This window comes from Malania oleifera, chromosome 3 (genome assembly GCF_029873635.1).
Source record: "Malania oleifera isolate guangnan ecotype guangnan chromosome 3, ASM2987363v1, whole genome shotgun sequence".
NCBI classification, from domain to species: Eukaryota; Viridiplantae; Streptophyta; class Magnoliopsida; order Santalales; family Ximeniaceae; genus Malania; species Malania oleifera.
In genome coordinates, this window is record NC_080419.1 from 115810982 (window position 1) to 115833956 (window position 22975).

Below are 22975 nucleotides of genomic sequence, written 5' to 3' on the forward strand. Positions count from 1 at the left end.
CTCGAAATAAAATGTCAGATTTATCTACTAGTTTTATTTTCCTAACTTTTCACTTGTAAAATGAATAGAAAAACAAAAAATTAAGGGATAGTATTCTCTTCTAACATATTAAAAAATAAAGAATATCAATAGTATTTTTAAAAATAAATAAAAAAATATCGATGATGATTTTTAGAATACCAATCGCAGCTCGTTTTTTGGGCTTTTCAAAGTCCTTGATTCCAATGGACAAAGTATAAGATTATGTCCCTAATTTTTCATCATACTTGGTCATATTAATAACTCAAATGTACAAGTTGTGAGATTACCACTTTACCTAAAAGTTTAAGCTGTTAGGTCCGCACGTGCAGTCCGATAACACATGGAAAGATAAATAGATGACAAATAATATCATAGAATAAAGATGGACGACAAAATTAGAATCTAAGACCTCTTGGTAATCAGAACTCTGATACCATGTTAGATTACCACTTTACCCAAAAGTTTAAACTATTAGGTTGTGGGTCAACGATGTATATCAAGTTTTAATACAAGTTACCCCCATTCTTTTATCCTCGCGAATGACACCCATTTTTGTCAAACAAAATATATATGAACTTTTTTTGAATTAAGCCTTCCTATCCAATAAAATCATCTCAAATAAAAAATTACACCAAATTATATGTGAACCCTAGGACTCGCATGGAACCTATTATTTGAGAGGATTTTCTTGGACGTGGGCTCATTGAAGGACCGCACTCAACCTTTGTCTAAAACACATATAGGTACATCTAGCGATACACGATGCACCAAAAAATAATAATAATTATTTATTATTTATATTACCTATAATAAATAATTGTTATTATTATTTTATACACAGTGAAATTATGTTAATTATATCATATACACCTTATGTACTTAATAATTTCTTAAGAGAGCTTAATTTTTTTTTTTCTTTGACCCATTTTAAATTTAAAAATATTGTGGAAAGGAAAGGAGAATAATAAAAAAAAATTCACTGTCATGTTTCGTTATCGTAGGAAAAGAAAACAAAAAATACAACAAAATAATAAACAAAATTTTGAATGCAATCATATCAGCACTAATACACCGAATCCCATCAAAATTCTACAGTTAAGCGTGTTTGGACTAGTAATACTAGGATTGGTGACCTCCTAAGAAATTCTCATGTTCCACCCCCATCTTCTAAATATATTTTTTAAAAAAAAATAAATAAAATTTTAATTTTATACTTTCTTAAAATTTAATTTTTCTTAAATTTTAATTATATTATAATAATTTTTTATTTTAAACAATAATTAGTATAGAAAAAATATAATAAAAATAAATTTTCTTTTTATTTTTTTTCTAGGACAACTGTTGATCCAAACTAACCCTTCAAGTTTCATGTCTGGGATTGGCAGTACCATGCACCAAACAGAACAGATGAGACCCAGCTAGGCTCCACAGTGCATTATTGCTGTGCATTGGGGCACTCAGATTATTGCACTGCGGCAGCCAGCAACTCCTGAGAGCCTGAAGGCCCTGAACCTGGACCCATGCCAGAATGCCAAAACTACTAGCATAATTTGACTCAATACAAAGAACATCATACAGGGAATATGGGTGGTACACCTTTCAAGTCTACAAATAAATAAAGCAGTTCATTCTTTTCTCCTTTGCTATTGCAGCTACAATAATTGATACCCCATCTTCTTTACACACACAAGCATATACTAACTCCCCCACATTTAGATTCTATCCAATTCCCATACCTAATTCTTTAAAGTTTGAACTGTTTTTAACATGTTTTGATCATACTTCTTGCTCGATACTGTTCTTGGATATTACCTCTCCAAATTTTAGGAAGAGTTGGGCATCTGAAGTGCTCATGGTTGAGCAGTTGACCATGTGTGGGTTCTTGAGATTTGCATACTCATCCATGTAACAGGGCACTTTGGCTGATGGGAGCAGTGGAGGTGGGGGTGGGGTTGAGGTTTGTTGTTTCGGTGTTTCAGATAGCGTGAGACTGCTGAGAACCCGTGTTACTTCGTGCATTGTCGGACGATCTGTTGGCTGTTTCTTGGTGCATAGAAGGGCAAGCTGAAAAACTTTCTTTACTGCCCCCAGATCCTTGCATGTGGCAGATATATCAGGATCAATGGTGTCCATGACTGCATTGTCAGCTGTCTTGGATAATATCTGAGACAGATGGAAAGAACAACTTGAGATACATAACCATTTTTGTGTCAAGTAATCCAATTTGTAGTCCATGCACTCGTAATTGTGAGTTGTGGAGTTCAAACAGCTTAAAGGAGAGCAATTCAACTTCAACAAAGCAAAACCAATTCCAATGAATTGAGTAGTTAATATCTTGAACTTAAAAAGCGAATTGGTTATACTCTCACCGCTATATGGTGTAATTCAACATGTACAATGTTTTTTCATACAGCCAAAAACGAAAAATGAGACCAATATTCAGTAACCACCGAAATTGAACACGTGGTCCAACATAAAGGAAACAAGTGACACTCACCAATTTTTGGGCATGCAGACATTTTCAAAACGCACAACAAAAATGCCCCCAACACCACCCCCCCCCCCCCCCCCCCCCAACTTTCCTTGAGCTTGATAGGGTGAACAAAGTTTATGAGTTCCTAAAAGCTAAAATTTGAAGAAAAGACATTGGATATCTAATCCATCTTATACATGCTCAGCATATATCCAGGCCAACACATTAAAATTTCAAACTTTAGCATGTAAATTTCAAGCACATTCCAGGCCAACAACATTATTCCTTGTTCTGCCATTCATATGTTTTTCCTAGAAAAAAATATAGGAAATGTATAATGGAGAGAAAGAGAGAGAGGACAGACCATATGATGGAGATTGGATTCATTGTCCACTGCTTTCTTTCCAGTCAGCAACTCAAGTAGAACAATCCCATAGCTGTAAACGTCGGATTTTTCAGTGAGACGAGAAGTGCGGGCATAGTCAGGGTCTATGTAACCAATGGTGCCCATAATGTAGGTAGAAGTATATGATTTTGATGTGCATAAGCTCTTGGCAATGCCAAAGTCAGTGAGATGAGCCTCAAAGTCCTTGTCCAATAAGATGTTCGATGACTTGACATCCCTATGGATTATGCGGGGGCTACAATCATGGTGAAGATATGTGAGTCCTTGGGCTGCCCCTAGAGCTATCTGAAGACGAGTGTCCCAATCAAGCTTTTTCTTCTTCGCAGGGCCTTGAAGAATAAATACATATAAAAATTAAGAAGGAACTACGATTTAAATGTCACAATGTAAATGCAATGTATTGTGCGAGAGAGAGAGAGAGAGAAGGAAAGAGTGAGAGATAGGAGGTACATATTTATGAAAACATGAATAATGGAGGATCATACCAGAAAATTCAAGACTCACCATGAAGCAGATCCCAGAGACTGCCATTCTCCATGTAGTCATAGAAGAGAAGGTTCCCAGAGGGGGACAGTGAATACCCTTGAAGGCTGACCAGGTTCCGATGCTTGATGCTCCCTATAGTTTCAAGCTCTGTCTCAAATTCCTTTAGGCATTGTGGGTAGTGAGAGTATAGTCTCTTGATAGCCACAGGCTTGCAGTTCTTCAGAACACACTTATACACAGTGCTTGATGCACCATAACCAATTATATACTTCTCACTCAAGTTCTCAGTCATCCTCATGATGTCCTCGTACACATGAAGGGCCATGTTCATGTGCAGGATCACTAACTTAGGTGATGAGTAATTAACTGTAGCTTGAAAGTTTGCAGGAATTAGTGTCTGACTAAAATGTTTGAGAAAAAATCATTTTCAACTCAAATCTAGGAATACAATACATTTAACTTCTAATCCAGAAATTATCTATACTGACTTTTATAATCAAGACAACCAAAATACTGTTTATTTCTATATTTTTATAACTACTGCAATTAAGAGACCACCAATGATTCCCAAAGTAGTCATCCAATAAAGTCAAGTTAAGCACTAGAAAATTTTCTTAAAGGTAGTTTTGTTTGAGGGCATAAATAAATCAAAACATAAGCCTTTCATAACCCATAAACTCAATCATAGTTAGGTCATTCATTTTTGTAAACCATCTATGCAATAAATTCTATAGTATCTAAATAACCATTCAGAAAGTGTTCGCATGAGGGAAAAAACGAACCTGGTTTGTCAAGTGACCCGTCTGAAAATGGTTTTGGATTCTGTGGTCGACAAGCTGCCACTAAGATCATGAGAAAAATTACAAGAGCACCCAGAGCAATCCCGAGAATAGCAGCTTTAGAATTTGTAACTGCATGCACATGGCAAAATCAACAAGGTGGAACAAAAATTCAGCTTGTATCCTAGAGTATGAAATCAGCATGACTTAAATAATGGATTAATATAAAAGCCTAATTTCTACTTGCACCTTGAATGATTAAAGGAAAATATTACCAAAAAAATATTGCAGCAAAACAGAAAATATATATATATACACACTTCCCAGGTAATATTTCTTTGAAAAATGTCACAATTGAAGGTTGCAATTACCTCTTTCAGATGAATGAGATTCGTGACAAGAACTAAGCCAATAGCCACAAAGATCAGGATTCCCAATGAAACTGCACAGAAAGGGTTTATATAAGTTACAAATAAGCCTGAAAATCAAATTTTGAAAAATTGAAACAAACTTTTCAATATTAGAACGGATTAAATCAACTTTTCCATTCAGATGAATAGGAAGTATTGGCAAAATATTGCAAAATCTTCTAACCTGTCTGGTGAAAACCTAGAGAAATTATTGCTTGAAGGGATAACCCCAGCCAGATTGTTATAAGATACGTTGCTGCAGGAGTTAAATTAGATGTGCTCATCAGACAAACATTGATCTTGCCTTTTTAAGTATCAAACTACTTTTGAAATGGTACAGAATTGTTGATGTCAAACTTACAGGACAGAAAGACTCAGGCAGTTAATCAGTGACATCACATCCCCTGATAAATTATTATTTTCGACCCTCCTGCCATTATTTTGCAACCAAAGATTACAACAGAAACAACAGAAATGAAGTGGAGTCATTACATCTCAAGAACCATTAAAGCATGTTAGACCAGGATAGCATAGCATCCTATTAGCAGCATCGTAACCTATACGCTAAGGGCTATAGATACCATGAGGTATTATATACATAATTAAATAAAAATACTGAAAAAAAAAATTAATCCAATTAACAGATCTACACTGAATGAAAGCAGAACACTATCCACATTTAAAAAAGGGTCATTCAGGGGCTTAAAAACCCTTTTTCTTTTCTTTTAGATATTGAACCTACGTAAATTTGTTCTGGACCTTGAATATGGTTGACAGTACAGATAATGGATGAAACCAAAAAACAAAAGCTCATAACTTGCAGCAACATAATAGTAAAAATCTATCAACATTTTTCTCTCTGTGACAATAACATTTACATGTAATAGAGATCATATGGTTAACTTACAGAAGAAACATGTTTTGAAGCTGACCAAGTTCTGGGGGAATCACACCTGAAAGATGATTATTTGAAAGATCTCTACAATGCAAAAACATGATTACACAAAATTGCAGAATATTCACAAAAATCTTATAATATCTGTAGTAATGACGGTAAAAGATTTCTTACATCTCCATAACACTTCTCAGATTACCAAATTCAGCTGGGATAAATCCACTCAGCTGGTTTTTGCTTAAATTCCTGCAACACAAAATAAGGGAATCAGAAAAAATAAAAAATAAATGAAAAACAAAAATTATACAACAGTAGAACTCACAGCTTCAAAAGATGCTCCAAATCACCAAGGGAATCAGGGATGGGCCCACTAATTCTGTTGCTAGAAATGTCCCTGAGACCAAAAAAAAAGAAAAAAGAGCATATATTACAAATTAGTAGAAATAAAAATTCAAAGATTGGACCAGATAAGAAGAAAAATAAATGACCAAAACACAAATCAAACGAGAAGGGCACCTCAGACTTACAAATTATCCAAGTTGCCAATTCGAGATAGCTCAATTGGAATGGAACCATTAAGATTGTTCAAGGAAAGATTCCTAAGTATGCGACAAGAAACATTTTAACACCCAAAAACAATAAAAATAAAAAACAATGTAACACATGTATCAAACCGACTGCACTATAGGAACTTCGAAAGACATGTCAATTTGGCAACAAAGCATGGATGCCATTGAGAGAGTTTATAGGAATTTCTTGGCAGTGTCAAAGGGAAGCCTCAGCAAAGAATGGCTGATTTGGAAACTTGGAATGTACAGGCTTCCCAGCCCATTACTACATGAAACAGTGTCAGAAGACAGTGGCGGTGTAGCTCATGGACAACATGCAGGACCATTTAGAGATTCAGATCATTTAACTGACTAGCTTCCAGGGAGGTTATTCAAATAAAAATGCATTATTTCTAACAGATTAAGAGCATCTGTCACAAGGCCAAAAAGAATTGAAGGAGCTCACAAATAGGTCATACTCTCCAGCCGTTGAAATGCAGGTGGGATGGTTCCACTCAATTTGTTTCCATGCACATTGCTGCCATCAAATTTGAGTTAATGTTGACCTTCAAGGCAATAAAATTCACAAGTAACAGGAAGGGGGTTCAATACTTACAGGCTGTTGAGATTTGTACAGGAGCTAAGGTTACCAGGTATTGGCCCTTCAAGATTATTACTAGCAACATTTCTGCACAAATGTGGAACTACTGACTTGATGCAACAACAACAACAACAAAAAGATTTCTCCAAAGAGACTTGTACAAGATAGCAGAACATACAGGTCAAACAAGTCAGTGAGTTTCCCAAGTTCTGGTGGAATATGCCCTGTGAGATCATTATCATTCAGTTCCCTGTGAAGGCAGAATTAAACACCAGAAAATGAGAATTTTGTCCAAATTCATGACTCAAAGCAACAAACAGCCCTTACACTAATGCAGCATAGCCCCTTTGTGTCCATACTTCTAGGCATTTCCACTAAGAAAATTAAAACACATCCTGAAGGGGTTGCAAATTAAAACTACTCTTGAGATTCTAGCTAACAGCTAATCTTGGTACTCTCTTCCCATTTAGTATATTTCATGCTTTTCCATTTTGCTGTCTCAGTGAATCTACTTTCTGGCTGTGGGGAAAACTTACATTCACTTAATCAAATTCCCCCAACCTAGCCATGACATTCGTACGCAGAAGCAGTGAAGAAATAAACCACAGTGCAGAATCTCACCCGTGGGATCTTTCGTCTCAATTATAGTCCTGCTGGACATAGTAAAATGGCTAAAAAGAGGAGAAAAGAGAGAACACTGTGTAAATTTCCCTTTTAATGTAGAATGAATTGCCTTAGGTTTCAACCATCAGCTACAAATAGCCTCACATAAAAAACTTAGATTACCCACATACAAGATTATATATGGACACTGTATCTTGTCTCAAAAATACACTACCTTAACTGCCCTCCCACATCAAATGCATCGATGGCCCTTTCATCATTCATCACTCAAGGTCTCACAAATGGTGGGCTCAAGACCCAAAATGGTTTTGTTTTTTAATGAAAGAAAACTGTTCTACAAGCAGAATAGTTTTGATATTGAAGGTCAAACAATTGTCCTATTTGATGGACTCTACGGCACATATACAGCTCATACCACGTGCAGGTGGAACATGAGCGAGCTGTGCTGCATTAGCAGGAGTTTTTTTTGTAGAAACTAGTAAAAGCTATCCATACAAATAGTGAAGCTTCGTCATATTTCCGAGTTCTGGGGGAATTGATCCAGTAAGCCTATTACCATGCAAGTACCTGCAAACATAGAGCATGCTTTTAACAAGAGCACTTCAATTGAGGGTTCACACTATAAATTTCATTGTAGCATACATCAAATCATATCATAGCTCAGCAATTGTTCTCACTAAAGAAAATTTTGGTGATATTTAATTATTGATAATGTACAGGTAGCGAGAAAAAATAATAAATACGTACTTACAGTTTCTCAGTGTAAGTTAAATTTCCCAGAATAGGAGGTATGGGTCCACTTAAATTGTTGCAGCTTAAATCTCTGCATTGGGCACAAGTAAAGAATAATTGATAACCACACAAGATAAATAAAATCAGCAGCCATCAAATGTTCTGGACTAAGTTAATAGGATTCCATGTTATAGCACTTCAATCAAGTTTAAAGTCGAGCATTAAAAATAACATAACACGCAATAAAAGTAAATTAAAGGCACTTACAAAACAGCAAGTGCCTGCATCAGACCGATGACTGATGGGATTTTCCCTGAAAGCCGATTACCTTGCAAAGATCTAGCAATATGCACATACCCCAAAAGAAAAGGGAAAAAATAAGAGCAATGAGTAAGGAGAACAAAGTGCAAACATCAAAGGATGTCTACTAATATGTAAGAAACTGCAACTGCATACAGTGTGGCTACTTGCAGGAACCCAATATTGAATGGAATCTCTCCAGTCAGTTGGTTATATGACAAGTCCCTACCAAGTAAAAGATAAAAATATTCTTGAATCAATTAAGTACGGCATTTCCAAATATTTGATCTCACTAAGATAAATACATACAAGACCTGGAAGGCAGTGCAGTTGCCTATGTTCTGAGGAATGCTGCCTGTCAAACTGTTATTTCTTACATCACTGCAAAATTTTAAAATAGAACGTTGGCAATGGACCTCATATGAAATGAATACAAGAGATGCCGAGGAATGTTAAAGTGGCAGACAGATACTTACAAATACCACAACCCTGTGAGTTGGCAGATATCTGGAGAGAGCGTGCCAACCAAACTGTTGCCTCGCAATCCTCTATGTTAGACACCAAAAAAATATATTTAATGATAAAGCCAAACCTTGGTAATACATACTAACCACGATATGGTTATGGATATGGGATTAAATACCAATAATGCATGTCCATGAAAGGTATAAAGGAATAAGTTCCATTTTTCCGAGCCATGCTCTAAAGTTTGCACTTAATTGTGTTAAACGCATCAAACTTCTAAAGCACAAAACCATATCCAACATCCATACCCAGTCCATGTCAAACAGCCCTTTGAATATCTTACCATCAAGAAAAGATAAAACTTATCACAAATTTAAAGACAGCATCAATCAAAAACATTATCAAATATAAATGCACTCACAGAAACTGCAAAACTTCGTTCCAGAATATAAGCCTTGGTATCTCCCCGCTTAATTTATTTGAGGCCAAGTCTCTGAGACAAATGTCAAGGAATGTAGACATCTCGTCAGAAAATTCATTTAGGTACAGCTTGCTCAGATTTTCATTGCTTTGGAGAGCTAATTTGAGCAATTTTGACTTTTGAATGTAAGGAAATTCCTTTAAAATGCAACTGCTTAACTTCAGAAGGAGAATAGCAGAGATGAGAATACAAACTTACAAAATTTTCAGGTTAGGAATCTGCGACAAGGTGGAAGGAATTGGTCCAATCAATTGATTATTTTTCAGGATTCTGAAAGCCCATTCAGAATAACATCATTATAACAAAAAGAAGAAACCAATGAAGTATAACAAATATGGCTTGCTTGAGTAGATACTTACAAGCATTCCAGCTGTTTCAACTTTGAAATTGAAAAGGGTATATCTCCATATATCTCATTAAAGGACAAATCCCTAATTTCACCAGTTTATTAAGTTTCAGTCCAAATACCAACTAGTAGAGAAAAATAGCATCTAAAAACAACTAAATAAAGTCAAGTGCTGCACAGAGCTCTAGAATAGTGGTAACTCTACACACTCAACTGGCAGGGCAAACTTACAGGCTTTTCAAAGAAGAACAGTCACCGATCTCATCTGGGATCTGTCCAGAGAGACGGTTTCCCTTCAAATCACTGCTCAAATAAATAGACAAAATAATACATAAATATTGGAGAAAAAAATTAATATCTCTCACAAATAAATTCTAAATAATAATAACTAAGAACTCAAACTTCAGAAATCACAACAGAGGTTTTGAAGTGTAGTTTGCAGTACAGAGTGAGTAGGCTTTTGAGATCTCCAATGGCAGGGGAGATTTCCCCATCAAGATTCAAACCCGAAAGATTACTGCAACCAAAAAAAAAAAAGACTTTAAATGACAATGAACCTCAAAACATGTACTATTCCAAACAACAATTATGAAGAAAGCCTTTTACTCATGAAGCTGGGGAAAGGGTAGACTTACAGGGCAATGACACTGAAGGTGACATTATCACATGTTACTCCCCTCCATACACAGTAGTCGGAAGATGGAGAATCCGTCCAGTCATACAGTATGTTGTCCACATCCCGAAATGACTTCTTGATTTCCAAAAGCGTTTCTCCTTCAAACATTGAAAAAACCAAAAAAAACCGAAGGGGTAGATTTATTAAACCAACTGCAGCTAATGCATCAAAGTGCTGATGTTAATGGAGTATGAGAACTGAGATGCTCGTGAAGAACTACTAGACAGAAACATTGGCACCACTACGTGAAATTTTTTGAAATTATAAAATGGAGGAAGGATGTAAGAATAAAGCGAAGTGTTTTTTTTTTTTTTTTTTCTCTTTGGTCCGACCAAGAAAACAAAATAAAGTGTTTTTGAATGTTAAGGAACTGTGGAGGCATTATAATAATATTGTAAAAAGAAAACCAAGTAAACTAATAGTCCAATGATATAAAACAGAGTAAACTAATGCTGGAGGGAAACCGGGGTACACAAACAGAGTAAAATAATCTTCAAAGCGAAACCCAAGAGAGATTTCTCATTTCCGAAGCTTGAACCCATAATGAGAAATCAGGAGGGAAGCTTCAAGAAAAACACTAACCATCGTCCGAATCCACAAGACCCAAGCTGAAGCAGAAGAGAAATAGCACAAGAATGAAGTGGACACGAAATGCCATTCTACTGCTCTTCGCTTCAGAGAAAACAACCCATTAATCCCTGCCGTAGGCAACACAGAGCCGCTGAAAAGCTTGGCGCTACCGACGAACGGAGAGAGAGGGGGATTAAGGGAGTTCGAGAGAATTCTTATTTCTCTAGATTCAATTGCTTTTTCGTTCTTCCGGTTGAAGAAGAGGAGGATTGGTTTTATTGCGAAGGAGGGGTATCACGACGAGCTTGTCTCTTCCATCACATCTTTCTGGTGAGTGCAGAGACCCCTCTCTCACTCTAAATATGGATACAGTGAGCATTCACTACCCAGAGAGTGAAGAGAGACGATAGATAGATAGATAGATAGAGAGAAAGAGGGGAAGGGGGGGGGGGGGAATTATTAGCAGGATAAAGTTAAAAACCTTCTGCGAAGCTCTGCAATAAAACCTGCAACGATACAGAGCTCTTTCTCTCTCTCTAAAGCAGGGGATAGTCCATTCATAGCCCTTTGTCCTTCAACCTTACAACAGGGGTTTCTCTTTACCTCAGTGTAAATCTCTCTCTCTCTCTCTCTCTCTCTCCCTCCCTCCCTTAGTCCCTTGTTTCTTTTCTGAATAATGAGTCGCTTTCTCATTGGTTTCTGTTATATCCACCAGTAGCTCTGTTGGGTAATCCCTCCTCTCTCTCTCTCTCTCTCTCTCTCCTCTCTCTCTCTCTCTCTCTTTCTCTCTCTCTCTCTCTCTCTCTCTCTCTCTCTCTCTCTGAGTTACTCTAATATTGCATTTTAACCTCCCAACATTTCTAGTTTTCTTACTTTTGACCCCACCCAGGTTTTTTTTTTCACTTAGCACCCACATCGAATCAGTTAAGTGTGGCGCCTGTAGTTTTTTTTTCTTTTTTAATGTTTTCATCTAAAAGAAAATATAACATATTAGTTTATTATGAGTCATCTTACCGATGGTTAGGCAATAATGAAATGGAGTAAAAATTCAACGAGTTAAAATATAAAATAATAAATAATAAATTTATTTTTAGATTTTTTATTTGTTTGCTGAGCAAATTTTTAGTATTAATTTCTTATTATATGCATTTAATAGAAAAAAAATTTTTACCAACGTTATATTGTGTATACATTGGTTCGTTGGCATCTTGGGTCGAGCTTGTTATGTGGTGCTCAGGCTAACGAATCAAATTGCTTATGAGTAGCTCAAAAGTTTGGTTCGATAAGTGCTCGTTCAAGCTCATTTACTATATAAATAAATAATTTTCAAACCCAATTTCTCAACTTATTTATTAAACAAGCTGAGTCTGAGCAAGAATGGGTTCGACTCATTTTAACTCATGGCCATTTAGACTCATTTAATATAGTTGAATTATAATAATTTATGAACTAGTTTGATAAGGCTGAATTTGACTTTATAAACTACAATGAGCTTAAAAGTAAAAACTCTTTTTATATAAGATTTCTTAACTTAAGTCATAACTTGAATTTAGTAATAAGATTAATTCTCAAGGCCAATAGGCTAACTTGTTGGGACAAAAATACTCTAAGAAAATATTAGTAAAAGTCATTTTTATTTTTATTCTAAACAAAATTTTCACCTCTCAAAATGAGAGGTTTCAAAAAAATACCTAAACATTAGTAAGCATTTTGGTAGCTCGATTCAGTATCGAGCAACCAAAAGTGCATTAAAGTTTGGTCTAAACTCAACTCTCTTGAATTCAGTTAAAAATTTAATGAACAAGTTTTTAAACATGACAAAATTCAGTTTAATTTGGAATCAAATGAAATGCCCAACACATCTTATCATTATGGCAAACTAGCCCCCATTTGATTTTCTATAATAAAATTGAAAAAAGAAAGCAATTGAGGGTTAAGGGAGGAATGGAATTAAGACATGAATGGAATTGCTTTTGAAATGCAATTATTGCGATCGGTTAGTAACATGAAATGACTGTAGAAATTCAGTTTTTTTTTTCCCAATATTTGATATTCTTCAATTGATTCTATAACACAATAAAAAGTAGTTATTTTTTATTAAAAAACCATAATACATATATTTAATTTTGTATTATTTTTTATTTTATAATAATGATTTTTATTAGTTTTCGTATTGTTTCTATTGTTGTTACTATTATTTTGATAGAAATAAATATTATTACTAGTTGTTATTATTGTTATTGTAATTATTATTAGTTTTTATTATTTTTATAATAATAAAAACAATTATTGTTTTTATTTGTTGTTGTTTTTGTTTTATTATTTTCATAATAGTGATTGTTATTAGTGTAATTATTATTATTTTTTGTTGTTTTTATTTCTATTTTTTATTTTTTTTATAATAATAAATATCCTTAAAATAGAAATTGTGATTATTTGAGCCTTTATTTATTATTATTGCTCTTGTTGCCATTAATATTTTACAATAATAAATATTATTTTCATTTAGTTATTATTAGTTGTTATTATTTTTATAATAATTATTATCCTTAAATAACAATAATTATTATTTTAGATTTTTTATTGTTAATTTTGTTCTTGCTGTTATTATTATTTTTAATTATTTTTAAATAGTAAAATGATATTATTATTAATTGTTATTATTGTTGTTGTAGTTATTATTAGTTGTTATTGTTTTTATAATAATAACAACAATTTTTTATTATTATTATTATTTGTTGCGTTTGTTTGAATATTATTTTATATTATTTTCATAATAATGATTATTATTAGTATAATTATTATTTTTTATTTTTATTATCATTTTACTATTTTTATAATTATTATTATCCTTAAAATCAAAATAATAATAATTATTTTTGCCTTTATTTATTATTATTGCTCTTGTTATTATTATTATTTATTATTTTTGGCTTTTATATCAAATAATAAATATTATTTATTATTATTGCAATTATCATTAGTTGTTACTATTCTTATTATAATAGTAGTAATAATTAATATTATTAGCATTTGTTGTTATTTCTAGAATTTTTTATTATAAAATAAATCTAATTTCATGAAATGAAGTGCATCTAGATTTGTATCGTGAATCATATTCCATCCGTCATTGATTCTAGAAACCAAACACATGAATATATTTTCAGATTTGATTCTATTCCAGGTTTGATTCCGCAAACCAAAAGAGAGGGGGGTAAGGGTGTAAGTAAATTAGGCTTACTCACGAGCTATTTAGACTCAACTCATCCCCAAAAAAAAAAAACTCATCCCTTAAATCAATTAATCTTGATCCTATTCAAGTTTGGTTCGAGTTTGGTATACTCGAATATTTTAACAAGTTGAGTTCAAACTCAATAATAATACTCGAGTAGAGTTTCGAGCCTAATCAACTTTTTAATTTTATTATTTTTTATATTATACATGTCATCTAATATATTTTATAATTATGTCTAATATTATATGCACATTATATATTTGGAAAATGTAAAAAATCTTAGAAATTCTTCGGACATTCTTTTATGGCTCCCGGAAAAGGATGGTTACTTTAATACAAAATTTGCATAGGATGTTATCAGAGTTAGAGTTCCAAAATTTGATTGGGTTAAATGGATTTGGAACAAATGGTTACCGAAGAAAATTTCTATCTGTGTGTGGAAGGCTACTTTTGAGTGTCTAAGTGTTGATGAAAAGGTGAGAAGGGTGGGGGTTTCACTTGTTTCGGCGTGCAATTGTTGTGAGATGAGACAATCAGAAGATTTGGAACATGTGTTAAATAAGGGAGACCTTACTTCTGAGGTTTGGAGAAAGGTTTCAGTGGAGGTAGGTGTTCCTTTTCTTAGGCATCAAAGTTGGAAAGAAAGAGTCCAAATGTGGTTTAATAAAGCTTCCAGGTTCTCTCAACTGGGCTCATTGATGAGTTTGATTCCTTGTTTAGTAGTTTGGAAGCTGAGGAAAAGGAGATGTGTGGCTAGAATGGGAGGAAAATTAGAGAGTAGTACTTATGTGTGGCTCTCCATTAAGTATTGGGTGGGGATTTTGAGTAAGAACATGACAGAAATGGTTCAGTTAAAGGATGCTGATTTTCGGATATTACAGAATCTGGAAGTGCAAATTGTGAATAAAAGAATTAAAACTATGCAAAGTGTGAGATGGTTAAAACTGAAGCAAGGGAGGTTGAAACTAAATTTAGATGGGAGCAGTCTGGGGAATACAAGGGCGGCGGGTGGTGGTGGCATCTTTAGAGACCATATAGGTTCTTTTGTTATTGGTTTTTCAAAATATTTTGGTTCTTGTTCAAATAATGAAACTGAATTGAGAGCTGTATTAGAGGGAATAAAGATTTGCAAACATTTGGGACATACCTGTATCGATATTGAATGTGATTCGAATATTGTAGTTAATTGGATAAGAGCTATGAAGTATTCCTTATGGTATTTGTTGGATTTTTGAGAGCAGCTTACTGGTTTATTGGAGGGAGTAAATTTTTCGATAAATCATTGGTATAGAGAAAGGAACAAAGTGGCAGATGTCTTGGCTCGACAAGGTGCTATGGGGAGGAATAGTTTGTTTACAAATAGTAGTCAATTCCCTAGAGTTAGTAATAGTTTGTATAAATTGGAGAAGATGGGTACGGCTTAAATGAGATATGTTTAGCTGATTTGTTTTAGATTATGCTTTATGTTGTTTTCTTTTATTTTGTTTTATTGCGTGAGGTTTGTTTTGTAAGTCCTGTTTTGTTTTGTTTTGTTTGGACTTGTAACCCGATTTTTGGCTGGATGTTTGTGTTGTTCTTTGGGAGTTTTTTAACGTATTGTCTTTTGTTATCTCCTATTGATTGTCTTGTAACGACGGTATTCCTCCGCTAAAAGTGGGGGGTTATCAATAAATAAATGGAGGTGCCGCCCTTCTTAAAAATAAAATAAAAAATAAAAAATAAAAAAAATATTTTATTTGCATGTATATATTTTATATTAATTTATAATCAAATCAAGTTGAGTTCAAGTTTTTTAGCCAAACTGAATTCGAGTTTAACAATCATGAAATCGATAGAATTTGAATTAAGTTTTGAGTTTAACACTTTCCAGTATAGTCAAAATTAAGTATCTACTATGTTGATTTGACCCCAATAAACCCCTATGACAAATAATATGGAATTGATAGATATGTAAATAAGGTCATGATTTTTACAATAATACCAAACGATTTTTAACATATTGTAAAATGAGTAGATTTTTCTAGAAAATAATTTATGGCCTTTAAGTACAATTTTTGTATTTTCCATTAATTATATTGCTTTTTTGCTAAGCATGAAATAATTTCAATATGTCACACCCTTGACTTGTGCTACAATTACTGTATAAAAAATAATCACATTTTTACCACAAAAAATATTATTTAAATATAATTCTTGTCCTAAAATATTGGATCACTATAAATAAGATTCAATATATAATAAATCATTTGAAATGTAAAACGATAAATATGGGAATAATATGGTCTCTAAGTTTCAATTATTATATTATATTATTATGGCATATTAATATTATTTTATTATTTTATATTGTTATTTACTATTATTTTAGAACGACGGTTTCTGACATCCTTTAGACACTGAATTAATTTACGAAAATAATATACTCGATGACCCCCAGGGTGTGGTTCAGGTGATAGTGCGGGCTGCGGGAGTGCCTCTTATGAGGTCAGGTGTCCAAACTCTCCCGAATTCGTTTTCACCCCTAGATTCTTGAAATTTACCTTCCTTTAGAATTGTGGGGTCGGCTTCAAGGGGCTCAGGGTTAGTTACGTGGACTGTAAAATGGATACGTGGAAACTCGGTGTGTAATCCAAAAAAAAAAAAAAAATAATATACCCAATTTTTTACCGTTCCCCACTTTAGTACCAAAACATATAATCTCGAGATTCAAACCTTCACATTTTAATTAGAAACATTTTAAGCTTATTGTAAAAATATTAATTAATGTCCAATTAATTAAAAAATCAGGAAGGAATTAAATTTTTATCATAAAAAAGTGAAAATTACATGTCATAAAAATTACATTTATGAAAATATTGGAAGATGCTGCTATGTACTAAATGGGTCCAAAGGTCTAAATGTAATGTCTTTATTTTTATTTATATAAGACAAATACCTTATTTTTAAAAATATTATTTCAGGAAAATATTTTCCACGTAACTTACTCATACAACACAATTATAAATGAAATTAAAGCACTTTTTTACCCAAGAAAAAAAATTAATATACATGGGATGAATAAATATAACATGGAGTACTGGCAGAAGATAATGATAGGAGAGTCATGGATGGACACGTGTACCTTCCGTCCGGTTGTCTTCCTTTTTGGCCCCACCCACAGTAAAAAGTAAATACTACTGTTTTTTTTTTTTTGACCTTTTTACAGTTTTACTTAAGATTTTACAGTTTTTCGTACGTCCTCTGACGCTGGCCAAGCATCTACCCTATCTAATCCCTGTCAAAATTTTTTTAAAAAAAGTTACCCTTTTCTTTTTTACCTCGGGAAGGTCACCCGTCTCTTCTCTTTTACCTTCTCTAACTGACAGCCCATGCTCCCTCGCCCCCCACCTCATAGCCTGACACATATTACCCCCTAAACGACGCCGTCTTGTACGTCCCATTCCATTTATTAATGTTTTATTATTGTTGATGTTGGGGCTGTACGAATCGTTCCAAAAGTGCGCAACACAACCAGAGGATAAAAAGAAGTACAACCTTTTTATTATTATTATTTTATTAAAAAAAATCAGAACCTTTTATTTTGTAATTATTATTATTTTTTTTGCAAAAACGACCAAACATCTTTCCATTTTTAATAATTAAGAAATGAAAGGCGTTGTGAATTGTGGATGTCCCCCTAATTACTGAATGCTTCCCTAATTCCAACATCTCTCTCTCTCTCTCTATTTGTCACGTGACTGCATGTGCACCACTGCCAAGCTGGCCAGCTCTCTCAATAGGGTGTTTTGTGTAACTTGCAAAAAATTAAAAAAAGGTTTTATGTGAATTATGATTTTAATTAGTTTTAATAATTTAAGAAGAGCATATTTTATGACTATTAAATGTTTTATTCAATGCAAGAAAATGTGGTGCTTTCATAAGAAGGGCATTATTGTCACTTCATAAAAACATCACTAACATTTTTACAAAATGACTCTCTCTCTCTTTTTCTTTTTTATTTTCAGAATGAAAATTAATTAATTAATAATAATAATAATAAGATTAAAAATAAAAGTCCAAAATAACAATAATTATTAAAAAATGGTAATAACAATAATAAAAAATAAAAATTACACTAATAGTAATGACTATTATGAAAATAATCAAAATAATAATCAACCAAAAATAACAGTAAATAACAATATTAATTGTTCTTTTTATTGTTATTATTATTCTGAAATGATGGTGTCTAAGACACTTTGGACACTCGAATAATCCACTAGGATGATGAGTCTGCCCGTCTACCATTCTCCACTTAAATATTAAGATATTATTTCAAATGAAAAGCCGTAACTCCTAAGACTCAAACCCTTATCATTTAGTCAAAGTATTAGTTGTTATTATTATTATTATAAAAATAATAACTAATAATAATTGAAATAATAATAATAACTAGTAATAATATTTATTTCTATTAAAATAATAATAACATCAAGAACAATAATAATAAAGATGCAAAATAATAATTATTACTTTTAAGGACAATAATTATTATAAGAGTAGTAAAGGGTGAAATAATTATTATTATTTTAAGGATAATAATTAGTATAAAAGACAAAAAATAATATTCACTAATAAAAATCATTATTATAAAATAAAATACTACCAAAATTAAATAATTATTATTGGGAGGTTAAAGAAAAATTACTTATTTTTCACTTCATTATAGAAGAATATTAAATATTAAAACGAAGTTGAATTCAAATTGAAACTAAATTCTCACAGTGATTTCATATTACTGGCCAAACAGAGTAATTACATTTTCAAAGTAACATTATTTCTATCTTAATTTCATTTATTTCTCGTTCTATTTCCTACTTTAATATTATTTTGCAAAAGGGGTGATTGTTGCCACATGGATTCCAAATATAATTTTATACACATAAAAGGCCGATGTTCATTTCTGCTGAACTAAATAAAAATGACCATTTATTAGAATAGAAAACTTCCAAACTCACCTTTTTGTTTTTTTTTTTAATTAAAAATATGTATGTTTATTCCTATTTTGTGGGGTTGCCCTTTTTTATTTTTAAAATATTTATATATATATATATATATATATATATATATATATATAAATTTTTTTTCTTTTATTCCCTGGAATAAAATTTTAATTCAAACAGAGCTAGCCTAAAAGATCTACTCTTTTTGCTTAGGATTTTTTAAAAAAAAAAAAAAAAGGAAAGAAAGAAAAAATATGAAGGATATCTATTTTTTTAATTATATTTTAGTTTAATACCAATTAATATTAAATATAAATGTAAATATAATTTTAAATTTAAAAAATAAAATGTTAATAACATATAAAATTAAAATTTTCAGCAATTTACTATATATTTTATTTTTATTTTTTTATAACTACGATTTCTTTTGGAATTTTTTTTTCATAACGTTTTTCAAATTCTATATTATTATTACTAATGGGGGCCATATTAGCTACAAAGAGTCAAAAAATAAATAATTGAGCAATAGAGAAACTATATTTTTAATTTAAACTATTTTTTTAATTTAAGTATCGATGAGTTTTTCTGAATCTAAAAAATTATCTAAGTTAATCATAAGGAAAGAAGGTAGAAAAAAATAAATGAATGAAAAAAGGGAAGTGACGACCTCATTAATTTAAGTATGGAATGTTGGTCTAATAAGGTTTAATCTCATTTTGATGATAACAAATTAAGATTACTAAGTGTACTTTCAAGTCAAATTTCAGGAATCGTGTGTTTCACAAAGTAAATGGTTATACTTGGAAAATATTGAATGAAGTCTAACTTAAAACTACAAGTTTTGAAGAATATAAGCGTATTGAAGCGTTGATCAAGTTTAGACCAAATGTTGAAGTTATATGACATGAAAACTTAGGATTTAAGTGTATTTATTTTTTAAGGTCTCTTGTAAGTACTTCTAAACTTCAATATTATGATTGAAACTCATAGGATTTAACTCTGGACTTAGAGACCTGATTTAGAATCTGGAAAATGTTTTTATAAGGTTCAAAATACTTTTCAAAGTTAATAAAAATAAGTTTTGGAATCAAAATGTGAAAAACACTAAATAATATAGTGATCAGGCAATTGAGGTTTACCACTCAGGCGACTGATATGCTACTGGCAGTGTAAATAAGAAATTAGAACAAGGTCAGACGACTGAACTGCTATTACTTATTCTGGAGCGCTATTTTTAATTAGTTCAGACGACTGACCACATGGTTCACGTGACTGAAGTCTATGTTTAAAATTTTCTAGTAGCGCTAATTTCCTTCAAAAATTGAAATATTTGGTTTCCAAACTTGGGGAAAATAGTAAAAAATTTTCCTACTCTATATAAAGATGATTTTTAGGCAATAGGACAAACGAATACTCGCATGTACACATTAAAATTCTTGTTATACTTATCAGCACTACCTGCACATCTCTGTAACAAACCAATATTCTCATCTGTAACCGTAGGAGAACTTCTCTCCTTTTTTGTCTTTATCCTCAACTGTGTAACAACCTTTGATTCCTCTCCTTGTATAAATACTCTACATACATCAATACAAAAGTGTGGAAAAATACAAGCTTGAGCTATGCCTGCTCTCACAATACTCTTGATTCAAACTCTGAAAAGCTGCTGTGCGTTTTTGTTGAAAGCCCTAAACGAATTCTGATTTCATTTTTCTAAATCTCTTATACTACAATCAGAATATCTTTGGATTAATCTTTGTGAGCTTCAATTGCATATTGATTTTTTGAGTATAGAGTACTTTAAATTGTACAAATTTTTCTTTGTTGTGAGAGTGTTTTTCTTGTGCAAATAATATGTTATTGCTATTTTTGCAATCCGACGACTCCAGTATAGAGTTGTTGCTTAGCGAGAGGGTGTTCTCATTAGAAAGGGATCTCTACCTTCCAACGGAGAGATGCGTACCCCACCTATAGAACGGAGTGGGTAATGGAAATTCTCACAGCAAGTTGCTTGAGGCAATGACGTAGCCGGTAAGCCGAACATTGTAAAAAATATGGTGTTTAATCTTCTTCCATATCTCTTTAAATTCTGTAATCATAAACTGCTGTGTATGTTTTGAATTAATTGGGAAATTATGTTGAATGTTGAGCTTGATTTTTGAGTACTTTGAATGAATCCATTGAGTTGTTAGTGGTTTGTATGCCTTAAAGTTTTCAATTATATTGAAATTTAGACAAGTGCTGAACCTTGGATGTAGTTTATGTTGGCTAAGGTAAAACTATTGTGACTCGTCGTGTATTCAAGCATAAGAAGTTAAGGTACTGAGTTTGCATTAGTGAATTTTTGTCTTAAATACATGATTATTGATTGAATTCAAGAGCGATTGTTGAACTTGTAGAAAGTTAAAATACAGAATTTGTGTTCCAAATTCATATATATTTCTATGATTGTCTATTGGTATAATACTGTCGCTGATTAGTAGATTGTGTGTGATATTTGTACGAGATTGTGATTGACATATCTTAAAGGATTTAAAATAAAAATAATTTTTAAAATACGTAATTTATTTCCCTTTTTGAAATACCTAATTTACCCCCTTTTTGTGATTACATTATTACTTTCATGAAAAAGTATTTTGGTTCTCAAATTTAATATCTTTCGTTATTTTGAAATTAATAGGATAAATTTATAATTGCTGAATTTTTAAATCTTTATTTTCTTGCATTTGCCTGGGGATTGCCACGTCATTATTAAGAAATGACGAGGAGTGCCACGTGTAACAATCAGGGGGAGCGCCGAAGTACGTACGGGCGGAACAGTGGAACGTGGGGTGCATGCATGGAGATGCCAACGGATGAACGAATGAATGGTGGCTGGCTGTTTGGCTATCAATCCCTCCCTGCAATGCCTTTTATTTTTTTTATTTAAAATAAAAAAGAAAAAAAGGGAGGACAGTTATATTGGATAAGAGAGAGAGAGACGGTGACGAGAGGAGGGAGGGAGGTGAAGAGTGTGCCCCACAGTTCACATGCAAGGCGTTTCTCGCATCAAAATTCTCCCAACAACTATTTCCCCACTGTCACGTGCCCATTTAATGTTACTACCCATTATTTAAACAACCCCTCCCCCACGCTTCTATTTTATTTTTTAATTTCTAATTTCTAATTTTAATATTCTTCCAGCATGCAATAATATCAATTTGAAGTTATCAACAATACATAGCCATCTGCTGCTCATGAATAATTTCCTGTTACATAAAAATATTTTTTGTTATTGTTATTCTTCTTTTCTGTTAGTTTTTTACAAAATATATTTTGACTTCCTGTCTTATGTATATATAGTGCATTGTGCAGTGATTGTTATTAGGGGTGAACAAGCGGTGTGTTCGGTCAAATTCGGTTAATTAACCGAATTAATCGAAATTTTCGATTAATAAGAACTGTTAACCAAACCGATCAAATAGAGGGCCCTTACCGAACCGAACCTGACCGAATTACCTTTTCGGGTAATTCGATCAACCGAATTTAACAGAATTAATTTGAAATTAAGTAATAAAAATGAAATATAATTGTAGATTTTTTTACCAAATATTAATTAACATATTAATAAATTAACATATACTAATTAACATATTAACAAATTAACATATTAACAAATTAGCATATACTAATTAACATATTAACAAATTAACATATACTAATTTGTATTTAAATTTTAATTAATTATTAAATCAGTTATTTCAGTTAATCGAATTAACATTCCTCTTAACTGAACCGTGTAAAATCATAACTGAACCGGCCAATTTTATGTTCTTAACTGAATTGAACCGACTAATTTTGGTCAATTAATTCGGTTAATTCATGTTTCCCCGAATTATGCTCACCCCTAATTGTTATGTGAGGAAGAATACAATAAGATTTCATTCCTTTCAAGTCTTTGATTTA

General features: G+C 32.3%; 1 protein-coding gene across 1 annotated transcript; it reads right to left on the bottom strand.

Annotated features, from left to right (window-relative positions):
* Nucleotides 1-1570: 1570 nt before the first annotated feature.
* On the bottom strand, nt 1571-11488 carry LOC131152197 (LRR receptor-like serine/threonine-protein kinase ERECTA). Its single transcript, XM_058103918.1, has 27 exons — nt 10826-11488; nt 10203-10341; nt 10013-10084; nt 9799-9870; nt 9581-9652; nt 9420-9491; nt 9162-9233; nt 8752-8823; nt 8585-8656; nt 8432-8500; nt 8243-8314; nt 7995-8066; nt 7739-7810; nt 6798-6869; nt 6635-6706; nt 6485-6556; nt 5998-6069; nt 5793-5864; nt 5645-5716; nt 5483-5554; nt 4937-5005; nt 4760-4831; nt 4537-4607; nt 4169-4297; nt 3405-3752; nt 2859-3229; nt 1571-2184 (listed from the first exon to the last, which is right to left on the bottom strand). The coding sequence occupies exons 1-27, from the start codon at nt 10899-10901 to the stop codon at nt 1798-1800; spliced, it is 2955 nt and encodes a 984-aa protein (XP_057959901.1). The 5' UTR covers nt 10902-11488; the 3' UTR covers nt 1571-1797.
* Between the last annotated feature and the right edge of the window lie 11487 nt (nt 11489-22975).